Below are 19704 nucleotides of genomic sequence, written 5' to 3' on the forward strand. Positions count from 1 at the left end.
CATACTTCATTGAAGTTTGTTTCTTCATTAGTTTATTTCTTCATGTCCAAAAGCTAAACAAAAGCGGCCAAAGAAAAAAAAAAACAAACTCAACATGCATATTATTGTCGTCAAAAGCTTTTTCCTTCAACGTTTAGCCAAAAAAAAAAAAAAAAAAAAAAAGAAAAGAGAAAGAAAAGAAAAGTCTTTGAATTCAAAAGTAAAAACTGGTAAAAGAGAAGGATAGATTTTGGTGGCGGAAATGAGTTTTGCAGGGAAAGGGATTTATTACCAATTTATTTTTTTTAAGCACTCTTAAATTAGATGGTCAAATCAGCAAAAAATGATTAGAATTAATGGAAGCTGGATGGAAACGAAGTTTTTTCTAACGAAATAAAGTTAAAGGGGTTGGAATGATGCACTTTAAAATTGAGGGGCATAGTTACATAATTCAAAAGGCAAATATAAAAGTTATTCAAAAAAAAAAAAAAATTAACAGTAAATTTGACTAACAAGAAACAATACAACTAAACGTAATATTTCAAACATCACAATAATTTCAGACTAGCCTCCTACTACATAATGTATTAGAAGGAAAGTACGAAGGCCAAACACGAAAATTATAAATATTAGGGTAGAACTTTTCTCAGTCTTTTTTTTTTTTTTTGAAAGATTGAAGGCTTATCATTCTGTCCCTTGTAGGGGTGTTCTTTAATACGCATTTTTGAGAACCCAATTATTTGTTCTCTGTTTTCTTTCTTCATTTTTTTTTTTTTTTTTCTTTTGGAAATCTGCTCTCTTTTTTTTTTTTTTTTTTTTTTTTTCTTTTGGAAATCTGCTCTCTTTTTTTTTTTTTTTTCTAGTTCTACTCTACTCTGCTCTCTGTTATTTTAAAACTATTTTCGGCCCTAATTCTCAATGAAATCCCAAATTAAAAAAAAAAGAGAACAAACAAAAGATAAATTAGCTTAGCAAAAAAGAAAAGAAAAACAAAAGATAAATTAAAAACAACCCAAATTCCCGATTGATTTGTCTTTCTCTGTCTTCCCGTTGTCACCGTCCCGTTCCGACCGTTCAAACCTCCCCTTCGATTAGCCGACAAAACTCACAGAACCAAAGAAGAACATCAGAAATAAAATATTCGCAAAACAAATATATAATATTCAAACCACCCAGAAATATTCGCCTTTATAATTATAAATAAATATATTTACTGGAGGAAAAAGAATACAACATTAAAACAAATACAAAAAAGACCAAAACAGTCTCTCCTACACTAATACACAACCGTTACCTTACACTCCAGTCTCCACTGTTCTCACTCTTCTTCTTTTTCTCCTCTTTTAATTTCTCTGTGATTTTTGTTCTTCATTGCTTGGATTTCGTTTTCAGAGATTTTGTAGTGTTGTTGCATTTGCTTCTGAGAGCTAGGGTTTCGGCATTATCATGTGAAACCCTAGCGAGGGTTGGGTTGGGGGTTAGGGTTTTCTCGAGATCTGTAATCGGCTAGCTGAGAGCTTTGCAATGGGAAATTGTTGCAGATCTCCGGCGGCCGTAGCCAGAGAAGACGTGAAATCGAACTTCTCTGGTCACGATCACCGGCGAGACTCGAATGCCGGGAAGAAAGCTCCGATCACTGTGCTAAACGGCGTTCCGAAGGAGAACATTGAGGAGAAGTACTTGGTGGATCGGGAACTCGGGAGGGGGGAGTTCGGAGTGACTTATCTTTGTATTGATCGACAGACGAGGGAGTTACTGGCTTGCAAGAGCATTTCAAAGCGGAAGCTAAGGACCGCGGTGGACATCGAGGATGTGCGCCGCGAGGTGGCGATAATGAAGCATTTGCCGAAGAATTCGAGCATCGTGACGTTGAGGGAGGCCTGCGAGGACGACAATGCCGTGCATTTGGTGATGGAGTTGTGCGAGGGTGGCGAGCTTTTTGATCGGATTGTGGCGAGGGGGCATTACACGGAGCGGGCCGCCGCGGCGGTGACCAGGACGATCGTGGAGGTCGTGCAGCTCTGCCACAAGCACGGGGTGATCCACAGGGACCTGAAGCCGGAGAACTTTCTGTTTGCCAACAAGAAGGAGAATTCTCCTTTGAAGGCGATTGATTTTGGGTTGTCCATATTTTTCAAGCCAGGTAAGGAACTGACTTGAAGCTCACGTTTTGGGTCTTGGATTGCCAGGATTCAGATTTAAGCAATCTTATATTTGAATGTGGTAGTTTTGACGTACGACTTGAAGCAATGTTAAATACTTAATTGGCATACTAATCTTCTTTAAGTAATTTTCAGGGACATGTGTGTTAAGTTAAGACTCTGTTTAGCTCGATTTAGAAAATTGGTGTAGGAAGCATAGTCATTGGGAAATTCTTGACTCTAAATTCCTTAATGTTGTGATAAAGGAGAGCTTCATTTTATGGGTGGGATGACGGTTTAGAAAAAAAAAAAAAAAAACTTGTGATTGTATTGTTGTGGTTAATTATATGCTTCAATGCCGAAATCTGTTTATGAACTAAAACGGGTGACCATTGTTTACTGCACTAAGAATTTCGATCTGACGTAACTTTGCTCGGTAAAGTTGCAACATCAAGCTTTTTCATTGTCACAGATGTGTGAAAAAGCATTCAAATGAATCTCTCTGAACCAGCAGCGGGTAAACCCGACCAAGTTTCTTTTGTTTGTTTACTACTGTTGCTAATTTATTTTTTTAAGGGAAATACATTTAAGAGATAAGTTGCTATATGTATACTATGGCATTTAATTAATTCATTTGACGTGTAAGAGATGACATAAAGCTAATTAATATAATGCTAATGCATATGATGCGGATAAATAGCTACCAGAAAGTTCATATTTAAGACAGAATGTTTAGGATTTCTAATTGGTGTTGTTAGAGGGATAATTTTGTGTGTTTCACTCTGGTGCTAGGCGGTCTGGATTTTAATGCGTTATGCCATGCTACCAAGTACCAATTAGAGCCTTAAAACAAAATAATTGGCACTAATTGACATGGTAGAGTGACCACACATTGAAATCATTCTGAACAAGTGCATTGTAGATGATCTTACATTTTTATTCATCTCGTTCATGTTGTTCATTAGATTCAGTTGGATTAAATTTATAAATTGGAATAACTATTCTAATTCAAGCATTTCAAAAATAAATCATTATGTGACTATAGCTTGCTTTTACAATCACTTGTAAAATGGTGTTAATGAATCCTCTTTTTACAGTTCCATAGGTTTCATTTACATTGTGGAAAAGTCATTATCCACTGCATTAATCCCTGTTCATGGATCATGGTTTCTTGTCAAGCTTTCTCTTGTCATCTCAAAGTCCTGGTTTGTTTCCTATGACGATTCTTTTGGCGTACCAGGTTGTGTGTGCCTTAACATTGTTTGCTGCTACTAAAGCATTTAGAGTGTTTAGAGTATTCCGTTGATACATTGAATATACATTATGGTTCTCACATATATGGAAACTTGGGTTTCTACAAGATTTTGGTATTCCTTTCTTCTCTCCCTTTTGATCTTCTCAATGCTAGCTGACAACAATCCAATCTATTTTCAAGGAACTGGTGCTAAAAATAGCTTCTTTAAATGGCCTTGGTTTAATGATTTCTTGATTGTTTTTATCAACTTATTATGTTACTTTGGGCATCTTGTTCCTTTATTATATATTCACTTTCTCAAGTCTTTAGGTGAGAAGTTCTCTGAAATTGTGGGAAGTCCATATTACATGGCTCCAGAGGTGCTGAAGCGCAGTTATGGGCCAGAAATTGATATATGGAGTGCAGGAGTTATTCTGTACATTTTGTTGTGCGGGGTTCCTCCTTTTTGGGCTGGTAATTATGTTCCAATAGTTTTCTCTATTATGCTTCTTGTATGTTTTTGCTGTAAAGAAATGTAGTTTATTATTGCTTGTTTGATGTCATTCTTGAGCTGTATCAGCTGTCTGTCTTCGCAATCCAGATTTTATTACTTTTTTTTTTCTTTGTCCGTTGGCATGTAGAAGGTTGTTTTACTTACCTTAAATATGTTCCCATTGCAGAGTCTGAACAAGGTGTTGCACAGGCAATATTACGTGGGTTAATAGATTTCAAACGTGACCCATGGCCCAATATCTCAGAAAGCGCCAAGAACCTAGTCAAGCAGATGTTGGAGCCAGACCCAAAGCTACGACTAACTGCCAAGCAAGTTCTTGGTCTCTCTCTCTCTCTCTCTCTCTCTCTCTGTTTTCTTTTAATGATAATATGGCCTCATTATAATGATAAAGTGCATGTTAAAATTGGCAAAGTCCCTATTTTCTACCTTATTTTATTCGGCCTACAAGCCATATTTTGTAAACGCTGGTTTTCTTTTTACATCTTTGTCGATATTTTCTCTCCTTATATAACCCATGGTCAGGCAAAATCAGCTATGTAGAAAAAAGTGAGATATTGCCGGCAGTTACATAAGCTACTTCCAAGTAGAAGTTGCAATAGAAGAAACGGAATGCTAAAGGGGCCTTGCTTTATTAGATCACAAAACCCAATAATACCATAATACATTGGGATCTCGTGCCTTTGTATCCTTGATTCTTTACTTCATATAACAACAAAAAATTATTTTTCAACATAGATTTGTTTCCTTTTTTTTTTTTTTTTTTTTTGGTGGTGGGGCTTGGTTGACTGTGCCTTAAGATTTAGGAATTATACAGTTCTCCAGATGGATTGATCCAATGTATGTGTTTCTTTTTGCAGAGCATCCTTGGCTCCAAAATGCTAAAAAAGCGCCAAATGTCCCTCTTGGAGACATTGTCAAGTCAAGGCTTAAGCAATTCTCAATGATGAACAGATTCAAACGGAAGGCCTTGAGGGTTAGTTACTGCTTCAAATTCTATCTTCCTTTTTGTTAACCTTATGTAAAGGGTGATTGAAGTTGTACTCTCAACCAGGTTATTGCCGATTTCTTATCCACTGAAGAAGTTGAAGACATCAAGGAAATGTTTAGAAAGATGGACACAGACAATGATGGTATTGTTTCAATTGAGGAACTAAAATCTGGACTTCGAAATTTTGGTTCCCAGCTTGGAGAGTCTGAAGTTCAGATGCTCATTGAAGCTGTAGGTGTCATTGCTTTGTGTTCTTTCAAATGCATCTTTTCTACGACATCAATGTTATATAATCTACTAGACATTGCACTATTCAAGTATCCAGATAGTATCTTTATGTAGATTGCAGTTAGGATGCTATTTTTTTGTTCTTTCTTCTATTAGGCAGACTTTATTCACTTTTCTGCTTCTAGATTTCTAGGAGCTATAGCTGAAATAATTAAAGTGAGATTGTCTAGTAGCTCTTTGTTTATTTATTTATGGGAATTCGCTCTCAAGTTGTCTGGTGGTTTGGTTACAAGTAGCAAAGGCACCTGTAAAGTGAAGATGAGTTCATTTTGATGCGACAATTTTTAACTTTACATGTACGTCTAGAACTAGATGGTGATTGTTTATTTAATCATGCCATATGCATGCCTAGAACTCTACAAACAATAATTTTGAGTGCGTCGAGATTTCATGGATATGTTGGGACTCTGATGTTGCGTCTTCATGTAGATTGTCAGTGGAACATGATTTGTTCTTGTTTGCTCTGATTTTGATTGGGTTTATTCCCGACAGGTTGACAATAATGGAAAAGGAACTCTGGACTATGGAGAATTTGTTGCTATTTCTCTCCACCTACAAAGAATGGCCAATGATGAGCATCTTCACAAGGCCTTTTCCTATTTTGATAAGGATGGAAATGGTTACATTGAGCCAGATGAGCTCAGAGATGCCTTGATGGAAGATGGAGCTGAGGATTGTACAGATGTAGCGAATGACATATTCCTAGAAGTTGACACGGACAAGGTTAGACTTGGGACCCAATTATCACCTTTGATGCCTTCATGATCTTGCGGATGATAAGTTGATGTTATTATGTAATTAATGCAGGATGGGCGTATTAGCTATGATGAATTCGTGGCGATGATGAAGACTGGGACAGATTGGAGAAAGGCCTCTCGGCATTACTCAAGGGGAAGATTCAACAGTCTTAGCGTGAAGCTTATGAAGGATGGTTCCTTAAATTTGGGGTAGGTTACTGAGATACACGCGATGTTGCTTTTCAACATATCCATACAAAAGAAGTGCTGTATCATTTTTCTGAACATCTGGTACTTGCTTTCTTTTGTGATTATTTGTTGGCGTCTCTTTGATCAAAATGGGCCTCTACGTTTGCTTGGTGCCTTACGATGATTATGATGGAGGTCTTGAGTACAATTATTTGTCGGTCGGCAAATGTTGATTGTGTTAAACAAGGTCCTTGTAGCTACGGCGCAGCCTGTATGATTCTGTCCTTTTTTACCATTTCAACCTTTCTGTGATTGTTTTTGGTTGACAATGTGGAGTTGAACTGCAAGTGCTGCAGCATACTTTTGTAAAAGAAATATGAAGATCTTGGTAGTGTGAATGTTCTGTCCCTCCCACAATAGCTACTTTCACCTCGCTGTAGAAAATCATTGTTAGTCATTTGGATGCTATTCCTAATCCTAACCTTATTCCCAAGGGACAAACAAGGAAAGCGTCGCATTTTCATGATAAATGTCATTTTTCTTTTAGGGGCCTTTTCTACCACGTTTAGCCATACAGCTTAAGTGGTTTTATCAAACTTTTTTTTGTTTTTTTTCCCCCTCTCCCTCGGACGCCTTCTGAATTTTTTGCGTTTAGCAAATCTCTCTCTCTCTCTCTCTCTCTGACGCTTTCTGAATTTTTTGCGTTTAGCAAATCTCTCTCTCTCTCTCTCTCTCTGACGCTTTCTGAATTTTTTGCGTTTAGCAAATTAGTCCCTTAATTAAAAATCTTGGCAATTGATCTGGTTTAAAATTAGTAGTTCTTTTCCTGCTCGAGTTAAATCCTATACGAGCAAATTTTGCGTAGTTGTCTGCTTAAAATATTTGTTATTCTTTGATTCATTGTGAGGGGGAGAGTTTTACTCATATGAGGTCCCATTCGAGGATAAAAGACCTAGGATAGGTTGCCCTCAATAAAAGCTCACCTGAGACTCAAATGCAAGAAAACCATAAAAGCTTTATCCTCGCTTTCGATTGGACCTATCATATAACGAATTTTGAAGTTTGAAGTGTCAATTGTCAAGATTTTTAATTTAGAAACTAAATTTGTCAAACACGAGAAGTTCATGAGACATCTATGCAAATAAGCGGTGAATTCAAGTTTGGAAGGAATTCTCATCCCCTGAAAACAAAAAACTGGAACTTGGAACTACTTGTGGTCGTTAGGCGGAGGATCGATGGCCCAAACACCAAATCAACTGAAAAGGGTCCATACTAATGTGGCTGATTGGTGTTGGGCTAGACTTTAGGTCAACACGAAAGAGAAAATAACGTAGAATGCTACAAACGTTACAGTAGGCAGATTTCTGACCAACTTATTTGATCGTGCGTATAATTTTCACCTCAAAAGTATTGGAAAATAATAGAGACCAAATGTTTTTGAGCTCATCAAGCCATCTTGAACTTCCGGGCTCAAGGCCTTACTGAAGTCATGATGGTTCAGAACCATACCGGGGATTTTGAGAATGAGAAATAGTAGAAAATAAGCCAATATGAAAAGCTTAAGAAAGTACATAGGTCAATTTTTAATTATAGAAATTAATAGGTCATAACTTGATAAAGTTATGTTTCATAACCATTTAAGTTATGGACAAACTTGTCAAGTTATAGTTCATAGCCAGACAAGTTATGGATAAAAACCGTGAATTATAGACAATAACTTGTCAAGTTATGGTTCATAACCAGACAAATTATGGACGAAAATAGTAATTTAACCTATTTATTAACTTATGTAAACTATTAGCCTATTAATTTTAATTCATCTCAAGTCTCAGCCTATTTCCCTCTTTCTCCCTTTGAGAATTGAACTTGAAGTACTGGATTGTAGCTTCCAAAAAAAAGAAAAAAAAGAAAAGGAGAGCGTGGTAGATCAGAGAAGGGTGAGAAGGAGATCATCGAATATAGATAGCACATTGTTATATGTGGAGTAAATATGATAAACCTCGTATAACTATAATCAATCCCTTAAATATCATGAAGTACTTGGTCATAGATAAAAACTTAATTTCAAAAGATATAGTTCAAATTAAAGTTAACAATAAATATATAAATTTTGAAAGTTCATATAGATAAAATTGTGTGTTGTTTTCATGTCTCCTTTTGTGTCCCCTAATAAAATCATGTCATATTTATTAAAATATTTTAACTTCCTTTGACTTTTTAATTGACGTGATATGAAATTTTAATTGATGTGACATAATATTATTAGAGAGACATGAAAAAGATAGGAATAAAGATACACAAGAGTTAATTCCATCATAATGATCTTAAAAAATATAAGCACTAGTATATTTATTTGTTAAAATTTTTGAAGTTGAGAGTTAAAAGGGATTTTATTTTGTGACAATAAAGTCGTAATCCTTCTAGATGATTGATCTCAAACATTCTAATTTTGTGCTCATCCTTTCTTTATTCTATCATTTTCCATTTTAAAAAAAAAGATATTTATTCTTTTTGTGTAAACCCCTAATGCAAGTCAATTCATTCCATGCAATACCCACGGTTATCATTTTCCATGACAACAACTATATTTGAGTTTTAGCCACTCTGGCGAGAAATGTCTTGTCCACCAAATTATGTCTCTATTTTTCTTTGTCAACTCACAGTTCATATCACTTTTATTATGGGCCACGGAAGAGGTCGATTTGTGTTTGGCAATCTGCATAAATGGCGACGCTTGTCTTGTTAGGCGCAGCTACTTCTACAGTTTGCAGAGATGAGTTTGTAATTATTTATATCATGCAAAATCTATGCTTTCATCACATGCTACTTTGTGTGGAGTCGATATTCATGCCGACAAATTAGGCTCTTTTATAAGGTTAATTTATCATTAAATTAAAAGAGAAAAGAAACGAAGTGAAAAGAAAACACACACATATATTTACATATATATATATATATATTATAGTAACATATCCACTTTGATATTCATTTGATAGGGTGGAACCGAGGAAATAAAGGCTTTTTGGATAAATTTCCACCTGAACAATTAAGGTACAACTTTTATCAATTCCTTGTTTCTTTGTACATAAATTTATCATGGCAGGCAAATGGACGAGGAACTGAAGCATTTTTAATTCTGTTTCAATACTTTCTTTATGACGCCAAAGTTGTCGTCTACGTGGAAGCCACTTTCCAAGGATTACAACTAGATATATTTTGACGCATATTTAGTTAATCATATCTCTCTGTGTATGCTTTTTATTGCGAAATAATATTGCTCAACGTCTGTAATTTTCTTCCATTTTTGCAATTGGAAGTTTGATTCATTGATGTCATGGAAAAGAGCTAACAGTTGTACTTACTTTTGGACTGTTTTGTACTTTGGGTTGGTTTTGGGATAACAGAAACTAACGATTAACCCTGTTAATTTTGATTGAGACAATCATTACAGCGGAAGTTCCAGTAGTAACTATAACTATACCTTACACGTATTTAGACTCAATTCATTTCGCCGATTCGAGTTTAGAATTTGAATTTTGCTATAGTAAAAAACTCTCAGAAACAGTCACATCTAACTTTTTTACTACAGTAAAAAGCTTTCACATAAATTCATATCTAAATTCGAATTAAAAACTCGACTCAGCGAACTAAACAGACACTTAATAAGTCTAATTCATATTTACAAAAAAGAATTTCTGTTTTTTTTAATAAATTGAATAGAAGAGGAAAAAAAACATCAATGCACCGAAAGAATATCACAACCAAAATCGCACCCTCGAAAGCACCAATCCAGCGTCAAACCCCAGATTTTTAATATTATTATTGGAAAAAAGGATTAAAAATTCACAATAATTGTAATAGAAATTGTAGTATAGATTTCGTGTTCGTTTGGCTCGTTAATTTGAATGTGTTGATTTGAATTTTTTTTATTTGAATAAGAAAATCTGAATAATGTAATTTAAATAGTAGTTTGAACTGGCAATTGGATACGCAATAGAACTTTAATCCAAATAGAGAATAAAGTCTGAATTAGTGTTTGGTTAAGGTCTTAAAATTGAAGTTTGAAACTAGTGTTTAGATGTGTAAAAGTAACTCATTTGAACTGGGTTTTTTTCTTTAATTGAAAATTTCATTTTTTTGACGTTGATGATAATTAAAAATTATGCACATTGAAAAGAAAACTTTTTACATTATAAACCTTTACAAAAATATATTTAAAAAATAGCATTAAAAAAAGTGTTATGCATTTTGTTTTGGGAGTAATTTATTCTTTTTATAATTATTTGGTGGCCATAAACGAACTATAGTTAATTACTATTGGGTCTAGGGTTTTCGATTTGGGAGAAGATTTGAAGCATAGGGTGTGTTGAGGAGGATTTATGGAGAAGGAAGCAAAAGAATCTCTGCTGTGAGTGATAGACACAACAGTCAAAAAAGGAAGAGAGGAAGCAGCGAATCTCTGGAGCCGAACAGCCCCTTTTCATAAACTTGAGTTCGCACGTAAATAGCATAATTATATTACATAGTTAGTAAATAGAAGATTCTTTAAAACAATTTTTTTGCTTATCTTATTTTACCCTTGTTTTTAATTACAGATTATAGCAAAACCCTGAAAATTTTAGAACATTAAATCCTTAAAAAGAAAAAACTCTCTCTCTCTCTCTCCTCGTTGGCTCTCTTTCTAGCTTGCTCTGTCTCTCTCGTCGTCGCCGCTGAATGTCTGCCGCCATCATCACTAGAAGAATCGCCGCCAGAAGAATGCCCATAGACGTCGGCATCTGTCCCATGTTGTCAGGATGATCTCTATCATGAACGATCGTCGTCATCACCAAATGGAAGAGGAGAGAAGTCGATCTTTCTGGAGGTGAGATGAGAGATTGACTTCAAGGTGCGAGCAGACTGACAATTTCAAGGCACCCCTTCTCCGACGACAATTCTCATGGCGATGACGGTGCAGTAAATCTAGGGTTAATTAGGATATAAAAAATTGGCAGTGCGACTATATTTCTGAGATTTTGAGAATTTTGATGTAAAATTTGCTAGTAATTTCTAATCCTCCAAAGTTTTGCTATAAAATTCTATTGTCCCCTACAAATATGTCATCTGCTTCTGAGAACCCTATCTAATAGAGTTTTTTTTGTTTTGGTTTTTGTTTTGTTTTGCTCATATATGTATTTAAATCGGCATTGTTCTCGAGATTTTTATATTGATTTTTGGGTCTATTTTAGTTATTTTATTTTAATTTGTTTTTGGTCTATTTTGTTGTATTTTAGCATATTTGATTTGATTTTGTTTTATTTTAGTATATTTCATTTTATTTCTACTTTAGGTTCCCTTCTATTTATTCTTTTTCCTTTATGTACCTAAATTAGTTGAGAAGATAATTATGGCAAGTTAGAGCTTAAATGGTGCGAAAAGATCGAGCCCGTGTTTGTGTCTTTGGTTCAGCCCAGTTTAAACGGCTCCACAGTCCTAATCTGTGTTTAGTGAGGCATTCAATTCGAATCAAACGGGTAGTTCATTTTGAACAAAACGGCCGGAGTTAGAGTTTTAGCCCCTCCTCAGTTCCACTTTTCAAGCTAATCTTCTCCCAAATTGAAAACCCCAGACCCAATAGCGTAGATGTTAGCTGCTCAATGCTGCCTCTGATTCAAATCGACCCAAAAAACCCTATCCCCAAGAGCTCAGAGATTCGCTGCTCTCAACTATCCGATTCTCGCTTCCTTTCGGTCGTTGCATCCATCATTGCAGCACATCGACGGGATCAAACACGACGATAAGCTTCTACTCCTTCCTTACGTTTGCCATATGATTTGTGGTTGTGAATGTGGATGAATGGTTGTCGTTTTGGAATACTGCGTTTTGTTTATGCTGTCATTTTGGATCTCCTCTGTGTGTGTGTGTGATGTCGTTTTTGAGCAAGCCCCTTCATACGTGTTGTCGTTTTGCTCACCACCCTTACGCTATTGTCGTTTTTGAACCCCTATCCCTGTTTGCATGGTATCGTTTTTGAACCTCCCCACCGCAAGTGGTTGATGTCATTTTTGACCCGTCCCCTATTTGCATGCATGCTGTCGTTTTTGGACCCTTATATGCTTTGCTGTTATTGCTGTCATTTGCTTATTAATATTCACCCATGTGCTAATTTGTTGTTGGTTATATATATATATTGTTTTTTTGTTTTTGGATAGATGTTAAGCTTCTCTCAAAATGATACTATAGAAAGAAATTGTTGCATTCAACCGTTCCTCATGTTATGGCTTCTGTGAAGAAAGTGTAGGATTAGAATAGTGGTATATTATAGAACCGTATAATATTCATGACTGTTTTGGTGAGTTCAAATATGTGAAATACCATTCTGTTGAGGAATTCTAGATCTTGGACTTTGAATGTATGACAACAAAAAAGGGCTAGTGTTATAAAATAGGATCATAGAAGGTGTAAGTTTTGGTTCACTCTTTGGGACTAACTTCCGGTCCTTAGGCTTTTAATTTCTACTATTTCTTAATTTGCTCTGAGTGTTGGACTTTTGGACCCTTTAACTTTGTTGTTATTGATGTCGTTTGCTTATTAATAATAATCTATGTGCTGATATATTGTTGGTTGTATCTTTTATTTTTTTGGATAGATATTAAGCTTCTCTAAAAATGATACCATAATTTGGTCTGAGTATTTTACTTTGAACCCTCTTACTTTGTTGTTACTTAAAGTTGTTTGCTTATTGATATTAGTCCATGTGCTGATATGTTGTCGGTTGTTTCCCTTTCGCATTTTATTTTGCTCTGATACCCGATTGCATTTTATATCAATTTCGCTATTTTTTTTAATGATTTTGAAATAAAAATAGAGAAAAATGACTATTCATACCCTTAATAAAAGGTCATGTGCGACAAAAACTGTATATAATTTAAAACCGTCTATATTTTACGATCTGGGTTTACCTCTAATTCCAGCGAAATAAAACGAAAAGTGGATAAGTACGAGTTGATTTTGGCGCATACATAAGTTGTGACCTCTTGGAATTTAGACTATTTGGGAAATGGATTATTTAGAGGTTTGTTTTTTCTTTTTCTGCTGGGGATTATTTAGAGCTTTCTAGACCCACGTATAAAATCTCTTAATACGTTTATGTCGGTCGCCTCATTTTGTTTTGTTTTTTTTCTTTTTTTTTTTTTTTCCCTGCTGGATATGTCGGCCTCATTCATGAGCGTGTAGGAATGAATATTCTCTCTCAGTTTATATCAATTAATCGTGTGTGCATGCTTTTGTTTATCTAGATAACGTACGCGTATGCAACACGAAAAGTTTCAGCTGGTGTCAAGTTTTGGTGAAAATTCTGTCACTAGCTAGCTAATACTATTCAACCTTTAGAACAACGGCATAATTGCTCATTGTTTTTCACCTTTTTTTTTTTTTTTCAATATAATCGTGCAACTAACTAGAACGAAAAGGCAAAAGTTTCCTAGGAATTTCCGATCTTCTAACTTTTCCTATAATTACGGGAGTATATCTATTCATTAGTGTTAATGCTACGTAACGTAGTCCCCATTTATTTCACTGATTTAGTTTAATTTAACTCAATTCAAATGGTGAACACAGTTTCATAAACTCATGTTTGATAAGCGGGCAATCAATTTATATTCTCCGTTTGAACTGAATTAAATTGTCCAATTTAGAGTTTAACTCGCCCTTAAGTTCAATCATTCAAACCATTATTAAACAATAAAAATGTGCTCACTCTCTCTGCTTTTCACACCTACTAAGCACAAATTCAAATATCATTCATTGTTCAAATTAAAATTTTAACTGCAGATCTAAACACCAATTCGAACACCAATTCAAACTACGTTGTTTGAAGTTTTATGTTTAAATAAAAAATTCAAACCAACAAATTCATATCAGTGAACCAAACGGGGCAATAAATCTTTTTGTTTTCTTGCTTACGACCCGGTTGAAGTTTGGTCGCAACGAAGGAAATAATGTACTTATATAACTTTATCATACCTATAGTAGTTCACTTTTAGTCAATAAAAAATAGTAGTTCTTATTATGAAGTAACAGTGAGAATGATGGAAGGGCGTGGGGGCCTAAAGTACAAAAAATGAATAAATTAATTGGGAAACGGAGAGGGTTAGGAAATTGAAAGAAATATTTTTACCTTTCAAAGCAAAATAAAAGGGAAACCGAGTTTTCAAATGGTAGGATTCACTGAATATATACTATTTTTTTCGCACTTATTGACATTTCTTATTTTACTTTTTCACACATTCTTGAACCATCCCCATTTTACTTATTATAAATCTCTTAAAATTTTTTAAAAAAATATCTACAAGTAAATTCACTCCATATATTATACTTTTCACAAATATATTCTTAAACCATCCCCTATTCTACTTGTTACATCCCTTTTAAAATTTTTAAAAAAAAATCCCCACAATTAAACTGTATGATTTTTCCTCGATAAAATTCAATTTAATAGTTTTCGTTTTTCAATGTTTGTTTTCTCCCAAATTTTTCTTCTCATAAATATACATACATGAGGTTTATACACTAATCAGAGGTTTTTGTTTCCAAAAACGTAATTATGGGGTTCGTATTAACGATTTGCACACACCGGGATTTAGAGCATATAATTTTCAGATGGAATAATTTTTTTAAAAGGATGGAGTGTGTATGGTCATTTTTAAAAAATAATTTATTATAAAGATTGTGAGAAGAATAAACTAAGGAGTGGTAATAGACTTCCGATAACCCTTTTTGTAATTTTATTAATGGATAATAGTAATAAGAAATTTTATGAAAAAAGAAGTGCGTAAAAAATAGAAGGAGGGGTATCAATGAATTTTCCTTTTTTTTTTTTTTTTTTTTTAGTAATAATATCCCAGTTGTTTTCTACCGAAAACAAAACTATACCCAATATGTGGATGTCATTTCTTCATCTAGTTAGAATCATACCCAAAAAAGATCCAATACGTGGTCCAATTAATTAATGCCAGAGTATAATTTCCAATTTTGGCTTGCTAATTCTTTCTCTTTGGGAGTATTAGAAAAAGAATTGTTCGTTCAGAAGGAACTTTTTGTCGTCTAAAGGAATGAAATTATTATTTGAGATCTGCTAATTATATTCGTTTAATTTATGTTTTAATTTGTCTTATCCAAATAGTTAAGTCTCATTTATTTTGAATAAAAAGTTAATGGTATTTTAATTATGAGAATTACCTTATTAAACCTCAAGTCTACAATTTTGACCGTGAACAATCACATTTTATTTCAAGGAAAAACAACATTATTTGGATATATATATGTATGTATGTTTATATCAATATTTGTAGGCGTGATTATGATATATTAGAGGGGCTAGCTGTAATACGTTGAAAGACAACATATATAATTATGTCGATCACCAATTGCGAGATGCCACATATAGAGTAACAGATTAGCACCACTGTCCAAGTAATTAGAACACGTGGGCAATAACTCTCTATCATGATTCACTTGGAGAACCATGCATTTTTTAATTGGTCGAGTCAACCACAAACTTTTGTCTCCCCTCTTTAAAAGGTATTGTCATTACCCAAAAACTATACAAAATATTTCATATATATGTATTGCAATATTACCGCAGACTACCTAAACAAAACGAAAATGGGTTTGGCATCTTCGTTACTCCCTAACTTCTTAATCAATGACCGTATTGAACCTATATTGATTTAAAAACATTACCCTCCAAAAGAGACAGTAGCATTTTATACCAAATATCACTACTTAATCAATTATCATTACTTTTAAGTTATCATCCTTTAATATTCTGCGCGTTCAAGAGCTAAAACGGGAGTATTTTAATTACTTGAAAATTTAATAAGAATGTTATGCCGCATTTATTTTTTTTCATCTTGTCTCGCACGATGAGATGTTCTTTGCATCTATTATAAATACTCTATTGATAATAATAAAATAAAAAAAGAAAAGACCTGTTTTAATTCTACACTACTAAAAGGTCCACAAAGCCCACGCAGAGAGAAAAAGAAAGGCACTATAACGGCCGAAACAACTAATTATGAACATATAATGTTGTATAATCATGATTAACAAGTCAAGTTGCACACGGCGCCGTAACTAGCTCCCCGTGATCCTTATAAAAGAGAGCCACTTCCCGTCCCATTCTTGCACATAAAACCCACTTCAAATAATATATACTAGTAATCCCTCTCCGCTAAAACCCCTCATTGGCAAACATCAAAACAATGAACTGCTTGCAGACATGGCCCGAACCAATTGTCCGAGTCCAATCCCTAGCAGAAAGTGGCATAAGAAAACTCCCAAATCGCTACATCAAACCCCACAACGAAAGGCCCCAACTCACGCTACTCAATCCGCAAGACGACATCAACGTCCCGGTCATTAGCCTGCAGGACTTGTTCTCCGGGAACGAGAGCCTCCGCGAGGCGACGCTGGCCTCCATATCGAGCGCCTGCCGAGAGTGGGGTTTTTTTCAGGTGGTGAACCACGGCGTGGACCCCGAGTTGATGAAGCGGGCCAGGGACACGTGGCGGGAGTTCTTTGAGCAGCCGCTGGAGGAGAAGCAGCGGTACGCCAACTCGCCGGATACCTACGAAGGGTACGGGAGCCGCCTCGGTGTTGAGAAGGCGGCGCTGTTGGATTGGAGCGACTACTTCTTTCTTCATTACATGCCTCCGTCCCTCAGGAAGCAGGAGAAGTGGCCTTCAATCCCTAATTCATGCAGGTAGAGTGACGTTACTATGTTGTTTTTTTTTTCTTTTAAAAAAAAAAGTGTTATGTATGACTTTTTTATTTTTATTTAATAAGATTTTTTTTTCCCCTTTGTGTCTTTGCATATAAATTATATATTTACAAGTCATATATGCGTTTTCTTGGTCAATGTTTTTCTATCTATACCAATAACGTGATTTAGACCACGTTCTGGAATAAGGCGTGTTGCCAAGTGTACGTGTGATCCAGTCGAGTTTATTATGTAAGGTGGTCTTTCGTTGTTATGTCCTTGGTTTATTGTACAGGGTTCATGTGATAAGGACATATACTTGCAAGAAATGCGCGTTTCCTTAATGTCAAAGAATAATTAAATACACTTGAGTGGCTCTCCTCTATGTGTTTGGATATTAGTAAAAGAATATCAAACAAAATGCAAACAATATATATTAGAGATGGTTAAAAATTTGCAAGATTAATTGCTGCTAATGAAGGTACTGAATTATGAGAAAATCTTTTGCAAACTATTTCTTTTTTCTATTCCTTCATGCTTCTTATTATGGAAGTAAGTGGGGGAAAAAAAAACTGTAATTGCTATTTCTCTATATATCTCCCTTAAAAAATATAAAAAAATAAAAAAATTTCTATATATCTCGCAATAGTAATTACTAAATATCTTTATTTTTTCCCCTTTGGGACAGACACTATTATATGGACTTCTCCATAGTTTGCTTCCTTTCTTTCTCACTCTATATATTATAATTACTTTTATAAGTATATGTCAACTCCAACATATTCCGGAATTATAACTACTTTAAAGACATACAGAGGACCAACATGTTGACGCACAAGTAGTAGTGCAAATTGCACTTCTTTTGCAATAAAAAGCACTTGGCAAATTGTTGCAGTTGTACTTGTTGCTTGTTGTCTGTGGTCTCCTGCAAATTCGAATCCTAGCCTTTTGACTGTTGCCACTAATTTTCATTTTTTTCATTTTTTTAATAATTGCTTAAAAATAAGAGTTGGCAAGTGCGATATATATCACTTGTTACTCACACATTAATATGTTGAATAAATATTGTAGGAATTTAATCACAGAATATGGAAATGAAGTGGTAAGATTATGTGGGACATTGATGAAGATTTTGTCTATAAACCTCGGCCTAGAAGAGGACCAACTTCAGAATGCTTTTGGAGGAGAGAACAATGATATTGGAGCTTGCTTAAGGGTGAATTTCTACCCTAAATGCCCTCAACCAGACCTTACCCTAGGGCTCTCCTCGCACTCGGACCCCGGTGGCATCACAGTTCTCCTGCCCGATGAAAACGTGCCTGGTCTCCAAGTACGTAAGGGCAATAACTGGATCACTGTTAAGCCTGCTCCAAATTCGTTCATAGTCAACATTGGAGATCAAATTCAGGTTCATTTTGGCTCTTATTTTCTTTTATTATAAGCACGATTACAACTAATTAATAATAGTGTTTATGTTTGTTCAATGTGATTAATTCTGTGGCACATTTCTCATAATTGTTATAGACATTGTTTACAATGGTGGAGCAACTTGTAGTTGAGTGTGGACACATTGCTCTACTTATAACACTTGATATTTCAATTTTACAATAAATTCCTATTAAACTTTTCAGTTTTATCTCTATATCTAAGAATATATATATGTATATATATTTCTTTCCACGCTCAGTAATTGGATTTATAATTATAAGTCTTTATTTAATAAAAAAAATATCTCTTATATTATTCTCTCTTTTTTTTTTTTGAGGATATCTCTTATATTGTTGTAGTACCCTCACTTGGAAACTTTTTCTCACTCTCTGTTACTGATTATTGTTTGCTGAATATTTATCATAACAGGTGCTAAGCAATGCAATCTACAAGAGTGTAGAGCACCGGGTGATCGCAAATTCAGTGAAAGGCCGCGTATCATTGGCGCTCTTTTATAACCCCAAGAGTGATTTTGTAATTGAACCAATGAAGCAACTTATTACAAAAGACCGGCCTGCACTGTACCCCGCCATGACTTTCGACGAGTACAGACTCTATGTTAGGACGAAGGGTCCTTGTGGCAAATCACAACTTGAATCCTTAAAATCCTTGAGATAATGATAAATCAACTAAATGATTCCCCTACAATATTATCAGTTGTACTACTAAAAAAACCACATATGGAGAAGTTGTTTGACAAAATAAAGAGTACTATTTAGTCAAGGGGACAACTTTGAATGGCCTAGAACTACTTTTTCAATCTTTTCTTTTTTTATTTAAGGTACCTTTTCACTCAAAAAAACTACTTTTGTTTGCCTCTACCAGTTAAGGCAATAAGTAGAATCATGCATGGAATCAGTAGTACAATGTGATTGAACTCATTTCCCCAATTCCATGTGAAGTTGTTGCATTTCTTGCCTATTTGTCAGTTTGATCGTGAAAGTGAAATGAATTTTGTGATGGGAATCGACCACATCCTATGCTAGCTTTTTATCCAGTTGCATGGAGACTAAAAGTTGCCTCGTTCAATTCCGGAAACAAAATCAATCATTCAATGTATATACTAATTTATACTCGCAGATTTCTCATATATATATATATATATATAGTATTCAAAAGCAATACGGACAAGACAAATCTTGATTACCAATATATGTAGCACACTACAAGAAAAAGGATTATTAGTGACGACAAAAAATCATTGCAAAAAATCGAGAGTCGTCACAAATAACGGTTTAGCGATCACTTATCATCGCAAACCTGTTGCTACAGTTGAATAGTCGCAAAAATAATTTTTGCGACCACACTATGTCGTCACAATAATATTTGAGACGACAATCGTCGCAAATGAGTCGCTACAATTATTTCATTGGGTACATCGTTAAGATGACATGGCAAAAAGTAT

At 34.8% G+C, this 19704-nt stretch overlaps 2 protein-coding genes across 2 annotated transcripts; both read left to right on the forward strand.

The window, feature by feature from the left end:
* Positions 1 to 926: 926 nt before the first annotated feature.
* On the forward strand, positions 927 to 6468 carry LOC21399456 (calcium-dependent protein kinase 13). Its single transcript, XM_024170684.1, has 7 exons — positions 927 to 2122; positions 3685 to 3828; positions 4035 to 4187; positions 4726 to 4841; positions 4920 to 5087; positions 5637 to 5867; positions 5952 to 6468. Exons 1-7 carry the CDS (start codon positions 1504 to 1506, stop codon positions 6093 to 6095), a joined length of 1575 nt encoding a protein of 524 aa, XP_024026452.1. The 5' UTR covers positions 927 to 1503; the 3' UTR covers positions 6096 to 6468.
* Positions 6469 to 16054: 9586 nt separating this feature from the next.
* Positions 16055 to 19272, forward strand: LOC21399457 (probable 2-oxoglutarate-dependent dioxygenase At3g111800). The gene is made up of 3 exons (XM_010105964.2): positions 16055 to 16814; positions 17883 to 18219; positions 18669 to 19272. Exons 1-3 carry the CDS (start codon positions 16315 to 16317, stop codon positions 18915 to 18917), a joined length of 1086 nt encoding a protein of 361 aa, XP_010104266.1. The 5' UTR covers positions 16055 to 16314; the 3' UTR covers positions 18918 to 19272.
* Positions 19273 to 19704: the final 432 nt, after the last annotated feature.

The sequence above is a fragment of the Morus notabilis genome, unplaced genomic scaffold (genome assembly GCF_000414095.1).
Source record: "Morus notabilis unplaced genomic scaffold, ASM41409v2 Scaffold382, whole genome shotgun sequence".
In the NCBI taxonomy this organism is placed as follows: domain Eukaryota; kingdom Viridiplantae; phylum Streptophyta; class Magnoliopsida; order Rosales; family Moraceae; genus Morus; species Morus notabilis.

Bases quoted from the DNA above. Each gene is read 5' to 3' on its own strand.
- LOC21399456 (XM_024170684.1), top strand. From the start codon at position 1,504: ATGGGAAATTGTTGCAGATCTCCGGCGGCCGTAGCCAGAGAAGACGTG. The intron at 4,842-4,919 runs GTTAGTTACTGC...ACTCTCAACCAG, and splicing joins TCAAACGGAAGGCCTTGAGG to GTTATTGCCGATTTCTTATC. The intron at 5,088-5,636 runs GTAGGTGTCATT...TATTCCCGACAG, and splicing joins TTCAGATGCTCATTGAAGCT to GTTGACAATAATGGAAAAGG.
- LOC21399457 (XM_010105964.2), top strand. From the start codon at position 16,315: ATGAACTGCTTGCAGACATGGCCCGAACCAATTGTCCGAGTCCAATCC. The intron at 16,815-17,882 runs GTAGAGTGACGT...TAAATATTGTAG, and splicing joins TCAATCCCTAATTCATGCAG to GAATTTAATCACAGAATATG. The intron at 18,220-18,668 runs GTTCATTTTGGC...TTATCATAACAG, and splicing joins ACATTGGAGATCAAATTCAG to GTGCTAAGCAATGCAATCTA.